Source organism: Triticum aestivum, chromosome 7B, assembly GCF_018294505.1.
Source record: "Triticum aestivum cultivar Chinese Spring chromosome 7B, IWGSC CS RefSeq v2.1, whole genome shotgun sequence".
Taxonomy (NCBI): Eukaryota; Viridiplantae; Streptophyta; class Magnoliopsida; order Poales; family Poaceae; genus Triticum; species Triticum aestivum.
The window spans coordinates 586,015,082-586,033,088 of NC_057813.1; the positions used below are offsets into that span (position 1 = coordinate 586,015,082).

General features: G+C 45.3%; 3 protein-coding genes and 1 long non-coding RNA gene across 5 annotated transcripts; 3 read left to right on the forward strand and 1 right to left on the reverse strand.

The window, feature by feature from the left end:
* Positions 1-4,065: 4,065 nt before the first annotated feature.
* On the reverse strand, positions 4,066-6,638 carry LOC123157866 (probable xyloglucan endotransglucosylase/hydrolase protein 23). The gene is made up of 3 exons (XM_044576056.1): positions 6,033-6,638; positions 4,753-4,946; positions 4,066-4,647 (listed from the first exon to the last, which is right to left on the reverse strand). The coding sequence occupies exons 1-3, from the start codon at positions 6,621-6,623 to the stop codon at positions 4,230-4,232; spliced, it is 1,203 nt and encodes a 400-aa protein (XP_044431991.1). The 5' UTR covers positions 6,624-6,638; the 3' UTR covers positions 4,066-4,229.
* Positions 6,639-7,063: 425 nt separating this feature from the next.
* Positions 7,064-8,521, forward strand: LOC123158204 (uncharacterized). Its single transcript, XM_044576285.1, has 4 exons — positions 7,064-7,096; positions 7,379-7,670; positions 7,826-7,956; positions 8,066-8,521. The coding sequence occupies exons 1-4, from the start codon at positions 7,064-7,066 to the stop codon at positions 8,135-8,137; spliced, it is 528 nt and encodes a 175-aa protein (XP_044432220.1). The 3' UTR covers positions 8,138-8,521.
* A 73-nt stretch (positions 8,522-8,594) lies between these two features.
* Positions 8,595-10,187, forward strand: LOC123160050 (uncharacterized). The gene is made up of 2 exons (XR_006479963.1): positions 8,595-8,752; positions 9,315-10,187. It is a non-coding gene; the product is annotated as an uncharacterized lncRNA (long non-coding RNA).
* A 3,925-nt stretch (positions 10,188-14,112) lies between these two features.
* LOC123160547 (uncharacterized) lies at positions 14,113-16,696 on the forward strand. 2 transcript variants are annotated; one of them, XR_006480249.1, is made up of 5 exons: positions 14,113-14,481; positions 15,264-15,369; positions 15,713-15,825; positions 15,920-15,983; positions 16,236-16,696. XR_006480249.1 is itself a non-coding variant. In XM_044578352.1 (3 exons), exons 1-3 carry the CDS (start codon positions 14,303-14,305, stop codon positions 15,821-15,823), a joined length of 396 nt encoding a protein of 131 aa, XP_044434287.1. In that variant the 5' UTR covers positions 14,113-14,302; the 3' UTR covers positions 15,824-16,696. The 2 variants fall into 2 exon arrangements, 1 of the variants encoding a protein (XP_044434287.1); XM_044578352.1 differs by having other exon boundaries at positions 15,713-16,696.
* Positions 16,697-18,007: the final 1,311 nt, after the last annotated feature.

Below are 18,007 nucleotides of genomic sequence, written 5' to 3' on the forward strand. Positions count from 1 at the left end.
ATCAACTCATCATTATCATATCAGACATCTCAATGTTTTGAAACTCCAATGAAAAGCTGATGCCCGTTCCATACAAAGAAACAAAAACTGGACGCCCTTTATATGTTTCCAAAGCCTTGTTTTGGGGCAACTAGGGTATTTCCAATTTGACTCATTATGTGTCAAGATGTCGTTGTTTCGCACAAGTAGCCGGGGCATAAACGGTGAGACGGGCTGGTCCATTATACGTCTACAGTTTTCAGTTTTGGTAACCTTCCAAAAGGTTTCAATTTTTTTCTATTTCTCTTTTTCCCTTTTTAGTTTTTATGAGTTTTAAAATTTTAAATAATTTTACATTTTTAGAAATGTTTAAAATTTTCTAAATTATTCGAAATATTCCATAAAATTAGAATTATTCACAATTTCAAAAAGATTTTGCATTTTTAATTATTTGCAATTTATAAAACAATAAAATTTCTAAAAAATTGTGTATTGAAAAAATCACAAAGTCCAAAATTGTTATGCTGTCCAAAAAATGTTCAGAATTTCAGAAGTTGTTAAGAATTACAATTTTTTTGCATTTTCTAGAGAAATCACAATTTTAAAAAATGTTGGATTTTAAAAAATATTTCAGCAATTTCGGAGAATGTTTGCAATTTCAAAAAAAATAATTTTAGAAAATATTTACGTTTAAAAAATGTTGACTTTAAAACCCCACATGCTAGAGTGGCTTGATCGCTACAGTTCTCTGACTAGCTACAATATATACAAAATGGAAAATACAAGGAATAGAAACAAAACACACGTGAACGTGGTTTAAGTTATCGTTGCAATCGCTTGGCGTATAGGAGCTCGTGTCAAATAGCCCACGGATACCTGATACGTCTTCAATGTATCTATATTTTTTTATAGTTTCTTGTTATTATATTATCAATCTTGGATGTTTTATGTGCTTCGATATGCACTTTTATATTATTTTTTAAGGACTAACCTATTAACTCAGTGCCCAGTGACAATTTTTTTTGTTTGTTTTTGACTTTTAGAAAAAGCAGTAACAAACAAAGTCCAAACACGATGAAGCTTTACGGTGTTTTCTGGACCAGGAAGGACCCTAGAACGTTCAGGAGGAGGCCAGAAGATCTACAGAAGAGTCACGAGCTCAGACGACGCCCCCAGGGTGCGCGCTCATGGGTCCTACACAACTCCATTTGACCTAATTATAGCGTTACAAATTCACATAAATCCCCAAACCAACAAAGAGCCACCCGTGTTGGAAATATACCCTAGATGCAATAATAAAATGATTATTATCATATTTTCCGTTCATGATAAATGTTTATTATTCATGCTAGAATTGTATTGACCGAAAACTTAAATATATGTGTGAATACATAAGCACCACAGTGTTCCTAGTAAGCCTCTACTAAACTAGGTCATTGATTAAAGATGGTTAAGGTTTCCTAACCATAAATATGAGTTGTCATTTGATAACGGGATCACATCATTAGGAAAATGATGTGATGGATAGACCCAACCCTAAGCTTAGCATCAGATCAGTTAGTTATTTGCTACAACTTTCTTCATGTCAAGTCTTCGTTCCTTAGACCTGTTGGGGAACGAAGCATGAAAATCAAATAAATTCCTACGAACACACAAGATCTATCTAGGAGAAACATAGAAACGAGAGGGGAGAGTGTGTCTACATACTCTCATAGACCACCGCTTGGCGCTTGCAGAGGAGCCGCTCCGCTTCTTCTATGCGGAGGGCCGCTTCGACCAATGCCGAAGGCAACCACGGTGTCCTGGTTGTTGCTTAGCGACCAGTCCTCGCCGATCTTGGCAGGCTCCTAGTTGAGGCGGCTGCGCCGCCGTGCAGCCGTCTCCGGGGTGTCGATGGGTCGATCGCTGGCCCAGGCCTCCATCAGGCTGGCGCCTCTTTCGATTGAGCGAACATGGAGTGGCTTATGCCGTGTTGCGCAACTTCGGCCACACACCTGGTTGCGGGCGACTTAGGGTCCACGTTGGTGTAGTGTCCTTGGGTAGGGTATGTAGGTCGAGCCTAGGACCCTACCCTAGGTACATGTCATCGTTAGCCGGGCCAAGGAGAACGGCCAAGTTGGTGGACTCGTTCCCCATCTGGTCGATGGGGGCGTATCCATCTTACAATATGCCGACGACACTATTATTTTTGTGGAGCATGATCTTGCGAAGGCTCGAAATATGAAACTGGTGTTGTGTCTCTTTGAACAACTGTCGGGACTAAAAATTAATTTTCATAAGAGCGAATTGTTCTGCTTTGGTGGGGCCAAAGAGGAACAAGATGCATATAGACACTTGTTCGGATGTGAATTGGGATCTCTGCCCTTCAGCTATCTGGGCATCCCGATTCATCATCGTAAAATTACACACAAAGAATGGAAATTCATCAAAGATCGATTTGAAAAAAAAAATAAGCTGCTGGAAGGGCAAGCTTATGTCTTATGGAGGTCGTCCGGTGCTCGTTAATTCAGTACTAACTGGTAACTAGTATGCCGATGTTCCTGTTATCGTTCTTCGAAGTACCTAAAGGGGTATGGAAGAGACTAGATTTCTATCGATCTCGTTTTTTTGGCAGTCAGATGATGTTAAGACAAAATATCGTCTGGCAAGATGCGATATCATTTGCCGACCCAAGGACCAGGGGGGTCTCAGAATTGAGAACCTGGAGATTAAAAATAAATGCCTACTGAGTAAATGGCTATATAGGTTATCAGTAGAGACTGATGGTATGTGGGCGCATATATTATGAAACAAGTATTTACAATCTAAATCTCTGGCCCAACTTACCGCACGACCTAATGATTCGCCATTCTGGAAGGGGCTTACGAGAATGAAAGGTATGTTCTTTTGTAGGGCCAAATTCTTTGTTGGCAATGGGATGACAATAAGGTTTTGGAAGGATACATGATTAGGGGAGATGCCTCTAGCTTTACAGTACCCCACCTTATATGATATTATACAACGTAAGGAGTATTACGTGGCTACAGTATTACATGTGGTGCCCTTAAATATACAGTTTAGGAGATCGTTAATTGGGGAGCATTGGAATTCCTAGCTACACTTGTTGCGGAGGTTGATAGAGATTCAATTATCCGACCAACCTTACTCCTTTATCTGGAAGCGGAGTGTTCACAGTCAAATCTATGTATACGAATCTAATTAATTCTAGCTCTCGAGATCGATACATATTTGAAAAATTAAGGTTCCCTTGCGTATCAAAATTTTCATGTGGTTTGTCCACAAGCAAGTGATCCTTACCAAAGATAATTTACTAAAGCGACGATGGGTAGGTAGTCCGTGATGTTGTTTTTGTGATCATGACGAAACAATACAACACCTATTCATAGACTGCCCTCTCACGGAATTACTTTGGCGAACGATTTATATAGCCTTTAACATTACCCCTTCAGCTAGCATTGAAGCGTGTTATTTGGGACGTGGCTAGCTGGAGTAGATCTTTTTACTACGGCTTGTATACGGATTGGAATATGTGCGCTTATTTGGGCTATATGGAATTGCAGGAACGATACGATCTTTAACAGACAAAATATTTTAACTTTCTTGCAGGTTGTCTTCAGAGCTACGACATGGATCCGTACGTGGTCCTTACTCACTCCTACGAACTTCAGGTAGCCTTTGGTTACTAAGTGCAACCAGTGGAAGAGGATAGCATGGGCTATATTCAATCGGTTTGGATGACGGTCTCATAATGAGATGTGCTTCTCGTGATCTTGTCCTATTATCCCGCCGGTTGTGGCAATGAGTTTTAATTTTTTTTCTTTAGCTCCGTTTACGAGTTGTAATGAATCTAAGACAATGTTTTCATTCAAACCTTTTAATAATATGGCCGCATGCATTTTTCGAATGCAGAGGCCGGGGGTGAGCCTCCTTTCCCAAAAGAAAAGCTGGAGGTGAAGCACTGTGGTCGTCCTCCCCGCCAACGGCTGCCTGAGCGGCAGGAAGAGGCTAGGTGAATCCGTGGGCTCGGTGATAGTAGCCGGCAATAGTCACGAGTGGGGAAAAAAAACGAAAAGGGGCAAACTCAGGTTAAAAACAAGAAACTGCGACCTACAATTCTCCGATCATGTTTTTCCACAGAAGTTCTTTACATTCTGCTGGCAGCAAATCCAATCCCCGCAAACGAGTCACGAGACAAAGCGTACCCTCTACAGCCTATGCTACGCATGAACGAATTGATGGACGCCATCTGATCAGATCCTCCCGATGGGGATGATGCACTCGGTGGGGAACGCGTGGGGGTACCGCTTCCGGTCGGCGCAGTAGTCGTAGGTCATGTAGTTCATGCGCACCCAGTTGAGCGTCATCCAGCTCCACCAGTCCAGCCGCTGCGCCATCCACGACGACGCCGACGACGGCAGGTGGTCGCCGCCGCACCGCGTGGGCGACGCCCCGCCTTGCCAGACGCAGGCGCTGGTCGCGTCGAACCGCCGGTACGCGGCCACGAACGGCGCCTCCGACCAGTCCGTCTTGACGCGGCCGCCCTGCGTCGCCCACTCCTCGGCGTTCCAGATGCTGGCGAAGACGTGCACCGGCTGCCGCGTCGGGAACGGCACCCCGTTCGCCTCGTTGTTCTTGAACACCCGGATCGGCGTCCCGTCGATGTACAGGCTGCATTCAATCAATCAATCAACAAGATCATGCATGTCAGGAAGGATGGATGGATGGAGAGATGGATCATTGACGACGATGGTGCTGTGGAGAAGAGATCTGTACATGATGTTGAGCGGGTTCCAGAGGATGGAGTAGGTGTGGAAGTCGGCGGTGGGGTCGAACCAGAGCACGAACTGCTGCTCCCGCTCGCCCTTGTCGTCGCTGAAGATGTTGGTGTGCAGGATGTAGGGCTCGCCGCTCACGTTGCCCAGGAACTCGAAGTCCACCTCGTCGTGCCGCGCGCCACCCGTGCAGATCTGCACCGTCGATCTTCATTCTTAGTTATATAATAAAATGGAACGCAGATATAAGATTTAAAAAACGTGGACACCATGACTACATATCCTCAAAGGGGCAGAATAATTCCAGATTCTGTGGCCTGATGAACACAGAGTTCAGATTATATCTCCTCAAGAATACAGTATTCAGATGGTGTTTAGCCGGCCTTAGTGGAATCCACGTCTAAGAAAAACCTGGCTAGTTCACATGATTAGATATGCTCAGGAAAATTATTGTTTTTCCCTCCTCAAAACGGCAGAATAATTTCTGATTCTGTCTCCTGAATAATGCAGAATTCAGACTCTATCACCTGAAGAATACATTATCCAGATGGTGTCTAGTCGGGCTTAGTGGAATTCACGTCTAAGACAGACCTGGCTAGTTCACCATGAACGTTTCTTCTTCTTTTTTTTGAGGGGAACCATGGACGTTTCTTTAATGCAATTCATGACTTAATTAAGCCACTGTACATCACGTATTAACTGCTGGCAGAGGACGATGCTCTCTCTGTTTTTCTTAAGGTGACGCTCTCACAATTTTCAAAAGAAAATGAAATTCTGTCGTATCCTTATGCTTTAGGACATGTACATACACAAAATTAAGTGTAGCACGGCAGATCTGTGTATAGCTACTTGTAGTACTTCGCGCCCCAATTCATTGCAGAAACCCAGTTTAATTCATCAATTACTACTCCATTTATGCGTCAACCAGAACAGAATTCACTGCAGTTGGGCGTCAGTTAACCTCCCAATCGGCTAAGCTGCGTGCTTCTGAATCCACACTTGTTCCCTCCGGGGACTACGTTAGCGACAAATGCAGGGGACCAAACAAGTCATTTTCACCTTAATTTGCTTGAGATTTTTTACCCGTTGCTTTCTGAACCAAAATTCACTCTAGGAATGACAAGGGTCGAACTCGTGTGGGTACTGGTAGCTGTTGTCTGAACAGTCCCAGCTCTTTTTTTACCACTCCCAGTTAACGAAATGCCCAATGCCGGTTAAACAGGCAGGCGGAAACGAGAAGGAAAATGCAGTCGACCAGCAGAGAGATCCATGTACACTTACGTAGAAGGAGGTGATGGTCCCGGCGGACTCGCCGGCGACGAGCCTGATGTCGAGATCGAACCGCCCGAAGAGGTACCGGTCCTTGGACTCCAGCCTGGACCCGGTCTCCCGGTCCAGCGCCAGCTCCACCACCCGGCCGTCGTCGAAGAAGCGCGCATTGCGCTTCCCCCACACGGCGTCGAAGTCCCGGTGCAGGCTCTGGCCGCCGGTCTTCATGGCGGCCGCCGCCCGCGTCGCCGCCAGCGCCACGGCCACGGCCAGCAGCCACCAGAGCGAGCCGCGCAGCATCTCTCTTGTGGTTTTTGAAATGGGGTGGCGATCGACGGCGAGATGTCGCGAGAAAGCGAGAGGAGTGGGGCGACGGGGGCTCACGCCCAATTTATGGGCACCGTCGTGGTTGCTTTCGCCAAGTGCCAGCGGGTGCGGGGACGGGACGAGCATGGCATGGGCGTCGCTTTTATGTGGCCACGGCCGTGTGGCCGGGACGTCGTGCCTCGGCAACACGACGGGGCTACAGAGTCGACGGCAGCGGGGGATCGGATCTGTGGGACGTGCTGTGTGCTCGTGGCTGTATGGGTCGCGCTGGCTCATCTCTCCGGCAGCCGGCAGGTACTACGACGTGGCTGCTGTGCGATACGACGTGGCAGTCGCGTAAATGATTACTCGTATCTTTCACGGTGGCATGCTGAAAACGGGCGGGCGGGCAGGCTGCGTGACTGAGATGAGTGCGCAGCACGAAGCGAGCGGGGGGTGAGGTCTCGGCGGGCCGGCCGCGGCCGGTTAGTTCGGAGCTTTGAATGCGAATATCATCCCGGCCGGGTCGATCGAGCTGTGGCAAGCATTAACGTGCGCGGTGTAGGAAGAGGCGGCTGGACGCCCATCGACGGCGATCCGCGGGAACGGCGTAGGCGGCCTCGCGTGGCAGTGGTACGTGCTAGTACTACGGCACCTTTCACATGAGCTTTGCTACATCTACGTATTACGAAACTTAGGCACGAGCTCACGTGGCTAGATCTGGTTGGAAGCAAATAATGTCCCAGGCCCACCCCATTAAAATCAGAGAGGTGATTAATCTATATCTATACTACTATTAAACAATCGAACAATTTCTTTCTTAACGCCACACAACAATTGTACCCAGATTGATTAGCACCGCTAGATTAAACCCACTGAATAAAATCTAATGGTTATGATTAACTTAATCCCGAGTCATGTGTGTAGTTAGCAATTTAGAATGACTGACCGTACTCCACCCGCATAGGAATATTCCACATGCCGTTTCCCACTAATCACGTTATTCCATCTGTTAATTCCTCCCCTACCAAAAATCTCTTCCAATCAAATAGGAGGCATGCACGCCCGCCGCACGGAGTCATCACCAACCTCCTCCACTCCTCTCGCTCCCCACGCCCACGCGATGCCGCCTAGATCAGAGGAATTGGAGGCCGTCGCTCCGCCATGTTCCGTTCAGGAGCCGAAACAACAAGCACCAATGGCCGCTCCACAGCCGGCGGCCAACACAAGTGGGTTACACATCTAGCGAGCCGTCGACTCTATCTTTCCCACCGTGCCGCGTCAAGAACACCTCTGTAGTGGCTCTCGGTTTGGTCACGCCTGCGCCATTGGGTTTCTCTCTCAGTATGTTGTTCATACGACTCTAATAATTTGCCAAGATCGGATTTTATCTACGTATCCAACCAGGGCGGACTGATGAGAGCGAGTTTCTTGCCGGATTCGTCCGTCAAACAAGCAACTCCTTGATCTTTACTCATGTTTCTCTTGGTGATGTTCAGGTGTCGCACTACCCGCAGGGAAGCTCAAGGCCATCGCCACCGACGTCGGCCGCCCCGGTGCAGGAGGAAACATGCACGTGCTCGGGCCTCGGGGAAATTGGCAGCGTCGTCCACGCCCAGGTCTTCGACAGGTAAGAAAATCAACACAAGGATCGAAGGCCCATCCTGTTTTACTTTCTTCCCCTCTTTGTCCATTCTTCGTGTTGAACTGGATCCTGTCTTGTTTGCTCCAACAACAAGATCCAGCTACCGACAGGGATCAATCGTCCAATCATCAAGAGGTTTGGTGCTCAACTCTTGAAGAAGGCCTAGACCAATCCATCCAAGGCACAGATACCATCCCGTTTCTTCTTGCATGCCTTCTAAAGCAATTTCTTGATGATGGATTCTAAATTGCTCTGGTGGTTTTCAGAACGGCGTAGCTGTTCCTCCAGCAGCGCAGGCAGCCCTGCAGCCAGTAAACAAGAAGGTCCCTGTCAAGGCCGCCGCCTCTTGCTGTTACTCGCAGGGGATGGTGAGAAAGATAGAATCGACGGCTAGGCGGATGTGTAACCCACCTGTGTTACTCTCTGGCCACTCCTGGAGCGTAGGTCGCCATAGCCATCCGTGGCTTTGACGCTCGGCTGCTGCCCCACGGACGTATTCGCCACACCCCTCAGCCGACGCTACTGCCCTCCACTATGTGGCTATCCTTCAGGCATGATTCTGACGCCCTACCAATACTAGCACCACGCTGCCTAGGCTGATTTTTGCTTTTTACATGCAGGAAAATTAATTATATGCATGTTCTATTCGACTGCCTGATGCCCAGTACTGGTGTTTGCGGGGATAGTACAGCCTAGCCTCTTCAGTAGGTGCAATGGCAGTAAAGCTTATGAGCTCATTTTTAGCATGTACGTGAGCAGTTGACATGCTGGTGTGAAGCAGGTATGTGCCTTGCTTATAAATAAAGCCTTGCATGATTTGCTTATAACTGATGGACTGAGGTGGAGGTGAGAGATGTATAACAACCATCTTGATCCAAATGACAGGGCTAACCTGCTTACCTATAATTTTACCACATCCTAAGACTTAGAAATCTATACAATAGGAATGACTAGCTGCTTTGTGGTCTACATGTCTGCATATAGTGTTCAGGTATGATTCTTACATACTGTCGACAAGGGCACGGTGTATTTCCTGAACTTTTTTTTCATTATGTTGAGCTCGGTTTCAACTTCTACCGAGTAGTTGGTAAGCAAGCCTGATGCAGATGTATGGAGGTTATGCACTTCCATTAGCTCTAGAGTTGTCCACTATACCGATAAGGCCTACATATTTTGCTAATGCGGGTTGGACGGGAACATGAACCCCGGCAATCCAAAATAGAAGATATAAAATAACTGCAGCTCATGCCATGCATTTCTATAACAACAAGGAACAAGTCTGTTTTTTAATATCCTACCACAGCCAAGCAATTTAAGCTTATATGGGTGCTCTCTATTTTCAGAGGTGCGTGTATTGAGAGCACCCATGATTCAGGCAAAAAGCTAGACAAATTAATAAACTTTGTACAAGTTGTACTTGAAGCCAGTGATAGCTCGTTCAAGGATGCCGATTGTGATTATCCTACTTCAACAACGTGCTTGCCACTCAGGAGTGACAAAGTACAGCATGCTGCTTTTCTTTAAGAAACCCCTTCAACTTATGTATGCAATATGTACTTGTGAAGAACTATGACAGAGCCTTGTTTATTGTATGCATGTCTAATGTATTTTCATACTGAATAGAGTAACGTACTCTTGCCCCCACGGTCCCAGCACCATGTTTGCAATTGTATTCTTGGTCGCGCGTTGCTCAATTAGGTGAGTCTGTTTTTCTTTCATTTTACTTACATTTTTACATGAATTTGCCCGTGCATTTGGTCCTATCACTGACAACAATTCAAACCTGTCAATCGGGGAAAGATATGCCCATCAACAGTCCTCTACAGTTGAGATGTTGATATGACAAGTTTAATTTGTGTTTAATCTTCACATAACTAATTTTGAATACCATGTATGTCATGTAGAAATGTTAAATTCCCTTCATTTTTGGTCACAAATGTCGCACTACAGGTGATGCGAGAAACTCAGGATGGGGGCAAAATGGTCTTGACCACTGGCGAACTCTTCTATCTCACCGACTCCCTTTGTATTCGAGTCCAGCAATTCAACTTATGAAGATAACATGTAGGCTGAACCCAGGAGAGAACAAATTATATGCACCTCTTTTAGTATCTTTAATCAAAGTTTGCATCTCTATCATGTTCACTTGGACAATGACTATACCTATTATATGTCCTTCCAAGTTCACACAAGAAATTAGATATGTTGCATACTTTACTATCTGACTATGATTTCTTGGTTTGGGATTTCCTTGTCTACTAGCACTTTACATGACATCATCAATAGATAAGTCATGGGGTTTGTATTAAACCTCATGAGACATGGGGATCATCAGACACTACATATATTCTACCCCCACCGCCACCCCTCACCAAAATTTTGGAATATGAATTCAGAATGCGTTGATCAAGACAACATACATACACGCTTAGCACTCCCTCCATTCACAAATACAAGATATTCTAACTTTTGTACGGATTGAATGTATATAGACACGTTTTATGTGTTTGTTCACTCATTTTAGTTTGTATAGTCTATATTGAAATATACAAACATCTTATATTTTTAAATGAAGAGAATAGTATACAGTAAGCTTCATTTCACCCAGAAGAGCTTCCGTAACATGGAAGTTAATTAGTTTCAATATGAATTAAGAATAATACCCACATGAATTTTATAGGTTGCTTTTGATTTAGACATGCGTTGCACGTGCATGCTTACTAGTAGTTTAGAAAGAAAGGAAATGTAACTTTACGTAAGCTGGTACGTGACTTTACGAAAGCTACTCTAGAGCATGTGGTGCAATTATTCGTGACGGTGCTGGTTTCTTTATTGCGGCCTCTACGGCAAAACTAGAGCATGTGGGTGAAGTTGAAACAGCTGAGACGGCGGCACTTCTGGAGGGATTGAAGCTTGCGCTTTTGGTGGGAGCAAACTCACTAGTCGCCTGAGCGGATAACATGACGATTGTGGAGGCAATGGCGGACCATACTGGTCACTCTATGGTGGCTGGCCCTATACTGAAGGAGTGTCGGGAATTATGCGCAGATTTCGGGAAGTTTTTTTTTTGAGTTTTGTAATAGAGAATCAAACATGGTAGCTTATACGCTAGCTCAGCATGGTCCGGATGATCCATCGTCGTTGTGGTTGGACTCCCCACCGGGCTTTATCCTTGAATTACTTGCGGATGATGTAAGCATTATTAAAAGTTAATAAAGCTAGCCGTAAGGCCTTTCCCTAAAAAAAAGCTGGTACTTAGGTGTAGCATTTTTGCATCTCACATGGCTGCGCCAGTGTGTACGGCTATGCTAGACTTACCTAAGGAAGCTACTTATGTTTACGTAACAGCCAATGTGAAAGATTAGGAGTGGTTTTTAGGGAGGGTGGGGCCCACCCCATTGGGGCGAAGAGGGATGTTTAGATTAGTTTGGCATATTTTGTAAGTTTATGAGCCTTCGTAGGTTTAGCATTTTCGAGTGTGTACCGTGTTCTTGATTATTGACCTCGAAAGAGCTAGCTTCTTCCTTCGTGTGACACCGGGCATGCACGGGTGCGGCTAATTTGTGAATGCGGGCCGGATGAAACGGTGATCGATCGTAACAATGCCAAAATATGTCATAGCTACGACGGAAATCACAAATGGGTCTCGGGTCCCATTGCACCCCAATTGGAATTTTTTTTAAAATCATATCAGAAAGAGTCAAAAAAAATCTAAAACTTCTTTTGTACTACCAAATATGACTCTGAATGATTGACTACCACTCCTCCGGATGGCATCTTCTACTAGCTCTCCGCGACTCTTCTGGCTACACCGGCACCACGGCGGGCGGTCTGGCCACCATCGCCTCCCTCACGGCTTGGTCTCTCTGGCAGCATCGGAACGCCGTCATCTTCGACAAAATCGCTCCTTTTTCTTCATCTCTCATCGGGGCAATCAAAGATGAAGCTCGCTCCTAGGCCGCGACAGGAGCTCAAGGAATGAACACGTGTATACATGTAACCTGATTGTTAGCTTTGGGGGCTGAGCAACCTCCTGTCTTCTACTCATTTTGGCGCCATAGGCTTGCCAGTTTTCTGTACATGGTTGTGGTGCTACCCCCTATACTCTCTACTTCCCCTATGAATGCAATGATACGCTGCTATGCGTATTTGAGAAAAAGAAATTGCGGGTCGATACTATATAAAAGTTACTATTCACGTTTTTTGGAGTTGCGTTTTTTTGCTGAGGATACCATCCATGGAAGTGAAAGCGAACATACATACTAATGTATATTCCGGAGGATTTTTTTTCATTGGAAGTTCCATCGAAAAGGAGGAGCTCCCACAAATAAGGTGGACAGTCCTTGAAGGAGGAATGTAGACCCGAGGACCTTTAAGGTTGTAAATGCTTTCACGTTTTAACCAAGATGACTTTCCTTTAAACCTATTGGCAAACCAGAAAGAGGCGCCACAATATCAGCATAGGAGGGTCGTAGATGTCTGCATATGAAGCAAGCAACCCCAAGAATACGGAGATAGAAACGTAAAGCACATGACAATGAACATGTTAAGACAACTACGTTAATCAAATCGACATAGGCATGGCCTATATATACCTTTAAGGGACTTAGCAAACGCAACGGGAAAACCTTGCCAATTTCTTGGCGGGGTCCTTTGACAGTATGCGTTAAGACAACATGCGGAAACTAATAAGATAATGCAAAGGTACATCCAAATAACCAACAACCGTCAATCTAAAACACACACTTGCATATCAAGAACGACGCAAGTCAATGCGTACCCCCTAATCTGTTTCTTGTGTTTCGAGACCTTTCCAGACGTACTCAGATAAGGAAAACTAACTATCACCTAACCAGGGTCAAACAACATGGAAGAACAAAAGGATCAACAAACCTAGAACAACACCCTAGGAAGATGAGAAACAATAAGAGCAAGGGATTGGGCCCCATGTTTACGCTTTCGAGGCGGAAATCCAGGAGGTTGATGCGAACAACAACAACACACCCAGTAGCAATACCTTGTGAAGCAACAACAATCACACGTCCAAAGCCAATGCCTCATGGAGGAGTGGCAGCACAACGCCCATCCCCCTCGAGGAGAAACAACAATGTGCCACCAAACCACTCGTGGAGGAACAACTGCGCTCCACCCAGCCCCCTCGAGGAGAAACAAAACACCCCACCCAGCCATTCATGGAGGAACAATTGTGCTCCACCCACCCCCCTCGAGGAGAAACAACAACGCCGCACCCATCCACTTGTGGAGGAACAACTGTGCTCCACCCATCCCCCTCGAGGAGAAACAACAATGCGCCACCCAGCCACTCGTGGAGGAACAATTGCGTTCCACCCAACCCCCTCGAGGAGAAACAACAATGCCCCACCCATCCACTTGTGGAGGAACAAAGAACCGCGCTCCACCCAGCCCCTCTTCCATGATTGACCTAGTCAAAGTTAACTCTGAGGCTTTTCTGGGTAACTAAATACATAGTAAGGGGGTTTTATACAAAAAAACATCACGCTCTCACCCAACGCCACCCCCTCTCCTAGCCACTAACGTGTGGGTCATTGTTGTGTTGCCGCGCCATGCGAGCAGGTCATACGATTGGATACATGAGGAGGCATCGTATTTACACGTTGAGTCATGTTCGAGCACGCGTTTCGTGTATTCTGCAAGTTTAGTATTAAAGTGACCGCAAGTTTAGGCACTCAATGTATTTACCCTTTTTTTCTTCAGCTTTTTTCAAGAGTGAATACTTATATAATGTGAAGTAATTATCTCATGATTTTTAGAAATGTTAACAGAAAGAAAATAGGATGCACATATAACAATAATAACTAGAATACTAGGCCCGTAAGGGTTCGATTTACCTGATATTTTTGGAATTTTTTTCACGGTAGCTGTAAAAATTACGCGTGTGACCGAAGTGTTTCGTGCCCTTGGTTTGCCACTTTCTATCCCACCGTGTGGACTTGACGCGTGTGACCTTCTAGGCTTTACGTGTCCTACGCTGCGATTTTCGTAGATACTTTTCTTTTCTCTCTCGAAGCCTCGAGCCCAATTCCGTGACACCGCTACGCCGCACTTTCCCAATATAAAAGGGCATCAGACAGACTCTCGCATCATCTCTCTGTGCCCCCTCCTGCCACATCCCCATCCCCATCCCCTTCTCTTCTTCGCGGATGCGCCCGCCCATGCCGCCAGTGACCCTCACCATCGGAGCCCTCTCCCACGTCGTCGTCGGACGTCGGAGGGAGTTGTGGCTTTGGCTAGGCTAGGGTCGTTGCCGAGGCATGGAGGCGCCCCAGTTACCCATCTCACCGCCTCAGTGATGGAGAGGTGCGATATGGATGTGGGGAGGAGCGGGCATGGTGCAGTGGCCGGAGGAGGCGTTGGCATGGCGGCGGCGGCGGGAGCGGTTGGAGGCGACCGCGGGCATCCAGTCGTCAGTCGTCACGGCAGGGGGCGATGTGGCTGCTCAAGGTCCGGTTCATCATGGAAGTCACGGAGGTAACCCATATCCGAGCAGTACTAGACTCCGATCGCATGACACGCTGCTTCCACCAGTGTTGTGCTATGAGCTTCATGGTTGGGTGTAGACTCCTGCTTAAAGTTTTCGATCTACACAGTTTCCGGGATGGATGTGTGGTGTGACTAATTTGTTTCTTAAAATTACAAGGTTTTCATGTGGTTCCAGTGAAATATGTTGATTGAGATAAGTTTGATTGATCTGATGATTTTTGCTGTTTCTTACTGTTAGAAGAGGTTGATCTCATGTTGTTTATTTTTTAGTATATGGGATTTATTTTGCAGGACAGAATTTTGCAGTGGGCAGAGCGGTAAGAACAGACAATTAATCGACCTAATTAATTACATACTCCCTCCATTTTTGTATATAAGGCCACAAACTCATATTACAGGTACCAAGACAAAAGTTAATGTCTTCTAAGTCAAATATTGCAAGCCAGCTTGTCTCCTTGTTTGCCGTGTAAATTAATGTGTATTCTTCTCTTTCATGCACATCGAGCCAATGCTCCTACTCCCGCATGCATGCAAAGGATAGTTAATGTCCTCCTTTGCTAGTATTACGAAGCAAACACCATTAATATTGCATCGATTAGTGTTAGTGGCCTTGTATATCTGCAAATTGTTATTTTGATAGTGGCCTTGTATATAAAAATGGAGGGAGTATTTAGTGTTTGCATTAGATATCAGTTTAGTTTTTATGCAAAATATCGTTGCACCTCTGTTCATCTGCTCCTCTGACCACTCCATGCCATGCGTATATGCAGTCCTTGCCTCATTGGACATGTTCCCTCTCATGGCGAGCCTCAGTGGCCTGTGGCCGCCAGTGTACCCGCTCGGTGCCTGACGGTGCGAGGGCGGCCTTGTGCACTGGTTTGTGCCTGCTCTGCTTGACTTTCGAAAATAAGTTTTCATGAGTTCTTCAAGTAAAGTAGATTTTGTCTATGGATTTCCTTTCCTAGCATTAAATTTTACTTGTGTTTATTCGGTTTGTACTCAAGAATTCTAGAGCCATGGATGCAAGAAAATAAATTTGGTTCTGGTATTCCAATATGAGTCGTTTTAAGAAGTGAAAAGTGAAGACTCTCATCTGCAAACCAGTAACAGAACAAGAAATAAATTTTTATTCATCTCAAATGACAATAGATCTGCTCTCTGTTTCTATAAGTTCATTTCATTCTGTAAGCTTCTCCAATAATTACCTATAATATTTCAGATATGGCATTGCCAATCATCTGAACTATTGCTTGTGAATATTGCGGGCAGTGCCAATATTCATGCACTTGAAAAACCTCGGACGGTGAAGAACATGGCATTCTTGATATAATGGTAGGAAGTATGTAAATAATGTTTTTTGTAGTAACAGTGTGACACTGACAAAGCTTATGCATGAGCTAGAGTTTCATTGTACATTACTTTGCAGGTTTCAAGCCTTTTGATGGAAGCTCCTGTATCTTCCTAGCAAGGCTGATGGACTCTGGTGCATGGTGAATGTTGCCCAGCCCTAGACCTTAAGTTTTGCATAAATACATCATCTGGGCTAATTAATTTATATGAAAACAAATCAGTAGTGATTTTGCCAAATATATGGGTTATTTTGATGACAGTTTGCTTCTCTCCCTAGCTGATCAAATAAACAATTTTAATCTCATTGAACAACTAGATGAATTGAGGTGCTAATTAAATTAATATGCCCCACCAATTTATTAGGTTCTAACTGAATTAATATGCTCTCACAGGTTTACTAGGTGATAACTAAAACAATCATTCTTTGGCTGACATTTGAAGTAAGATTAAAAACAACCTATAAAACAAACTGGAGAGGGTACACATCAGATGGATCCCTCCAATGGAGAATGAACTGAAGATTAATATTGATGGCGCTTTCCACCCTGAACCAAACACTGGTGGTTGGGGGAGAGGTAAAAGTATGTGGAGCAGGGAGATTGGAGAATATTATTAATCCCTTACATGCCGAGATCAGGCTGTTATACGGGGTGCCTAGCTAGGAATGGATAAAGGAGTGAGAGCCATTGGCCTTGAAACATATTCAGTGTTGTTGAAGCAAGAGTTAAACAATGATGAATGTGGTCTCTATGCTGTCTACCTAGGCTTAGAGGAGCTCAAGAAATATCTAAAGCAAAACTTTGAAGTGTGTCGTTTTACTTCTGCTAGGAGGAACTGTAATAAAGTAGGCCATTGTTTCACTAGCTTTTTTTTGAACCGGGCATTACCCCTTTCCATTGCAAACAACGGAAATACAACCAGTTCCGAGTACAGAGTCAGGAAGAGGGAAAGAGGTAAGCCGAGTTCAGGCATTACCAGGAAACCCACTGCAATTTGATCGCCGTCAACCCGAACGCTGTGGGGCGAAAACCTGGTAACACATACAATTCATGAGCATCAAGCTCTAGTACACCCAAAGAGATAAACAGGCTAACACAACAAAAGATCACAAAGCGCACACTAAAAGCCACTATGAAGGAAGAAGGCCCTCCCAACTGCACGCCACCTTCGTTCACTTCAAAAGCAGCACGAGTCCACCACGTACTTTCAAGCTCCTCCAATTGGCTGGGCGGCAACCCCGCAAAGCTTCATCAGCTGCATTGTGCCGGCCCTGATCATCTCGGCACCTGATCGAAGCTTGTCGGCGTCTTCACCTTTCTGAAGTCCTGTCCAGTACAAAAGAGAAGAGCACATGGAGAACACGATTTCAAAAGGAGACTTGATTTGCTTTTTTTCATACGTAGCCTTATTGCGAGCGAGCCAGATTGCCCAGCACGCGGCTGCAAGTCCAACCATATAGAATTTGCCCCCTCCTGGAAGAAAGGAGTGGCACCAAGCAAAGAATTGCCAATAGTTATCTGGACATTTATCGGTGCCAATGGCCACCCCAATAGATCGCCACACCACTCTTGCAATAGAACAAGTAAAGAACAAGTGTTGGGAAGTCTCTATCTTATTGCAAAAAGAGCACACAGGATTCCCAGGCCAATTCCTATGGCGCATCACTTGTCTAGTCAACACCGTGTCTTGCGAAAGCTGCCACATAAAAATTTTGATCTTGAGAGGGATTTTGGCCTTCCAAATCCACTTATAATGGCACCCATTGAGAGGTTTTTCAAGCCATTTGTAAACAGATTTGGTACTGAATTTACCATTCTGGTTCAAACTTCGAACCACTCGATCTTCTTTCTTAGTAAGAGGTAGTTTGTTAACTGTATCTAAAACTGCCCCCCATTGTTCAGCAAGAGCAGGATTAAGCCTGCGCCTGAAAAAGGAGTCGGTCTCCACACTTAGCACTTGTTTAATGGTGCACTTAGGGACATTACAAACATTAAAGAGCTGCAGATATTGATCCTTGAACGTAAGCAGTCCGTTAATAGGATCGCTCCACACCCTAGCAATGTTCTGTGATTCAACAATAACTTTTCTACCAGCCATATAAATTTCCTTGACTTTCAGTAGGGCTTTCCAGCTCGGAGAGTCAGAAAACCTTGGGGCAACATCC

What these genes read in the sequence shown, in the direction of transcription:
- LOC123158204 (XM_044576285.1), top strand. Translation starts at nt 7,064, where the DNA reads ATGTCCCAGGCCCACCCCATTAAAATCAGAGAG. An exon ending in ACCCCATTAAAATCAGAGAG is followed by an intron (nt 7,097 to 7,378) that starts GTGATTAATCTA and finishes CCAATCAAATAG; the next exon opens with GAGGCATGCACGCCCGCCGC. An exon ending in GCCATTGGGTTTCTCTCTCA is followed by an intron (nt 7,671 to 7,825) that starts GTATGTTGTTCA and finishes GGTGATGTTCAG; the next exon opens with GTGTCGCACTACCCGCAGGG.
- LOC123157866 (XM_044576056.1), bottom strand. Translation starts at nt 6,623, where the DNA reads ATGAGCCAGCGCGACCCATACAGCCACGAGCACACAGCACGTCCCACA. An exon ending in GGACCATCACCTCCTTCTAC is followed by an intron (nt 4,947 to 6,032) that starts GTAAGTGTACAT and finishes TCGACGGTGCAG; the next exon opens with ATCTGCACGGGTGGCGCGCG. An exon ending in TGGAACCCGCTCAACATCAT is followed by an intron (nt 4,648 to 4,752) that starts GTACAGATCTCT and finishes GATTGAATGCAG; the next exon opens with CCTGTACATCGACGGGACGC.
- LOC123160547 (XM_044578352.1), top strand. Translation starts at nt 14,303, where the DNA reads ATGGAGAGGTGCGATATGGATGTGGGGAGGAGCGGGCATGGTGCAGTG. An exon ending in TCATCATGGAAGTCACGGAG is followed by an intron (nt 14,482 to 15,263) that starts GTAACCCATATC and finishes GCGTATATGCAG; the next exon opens with TCCTTGCCTCATTGGACATG. An exon ending in GAGGGCGGCCTTGTGCACTG is followed by an intron (nt 15,370 to 15,712) that starts GTTTGTGCCTGC and finishes ATAATATTTCAG; the next exon opens with ATATGGCATTGCCAATCATC.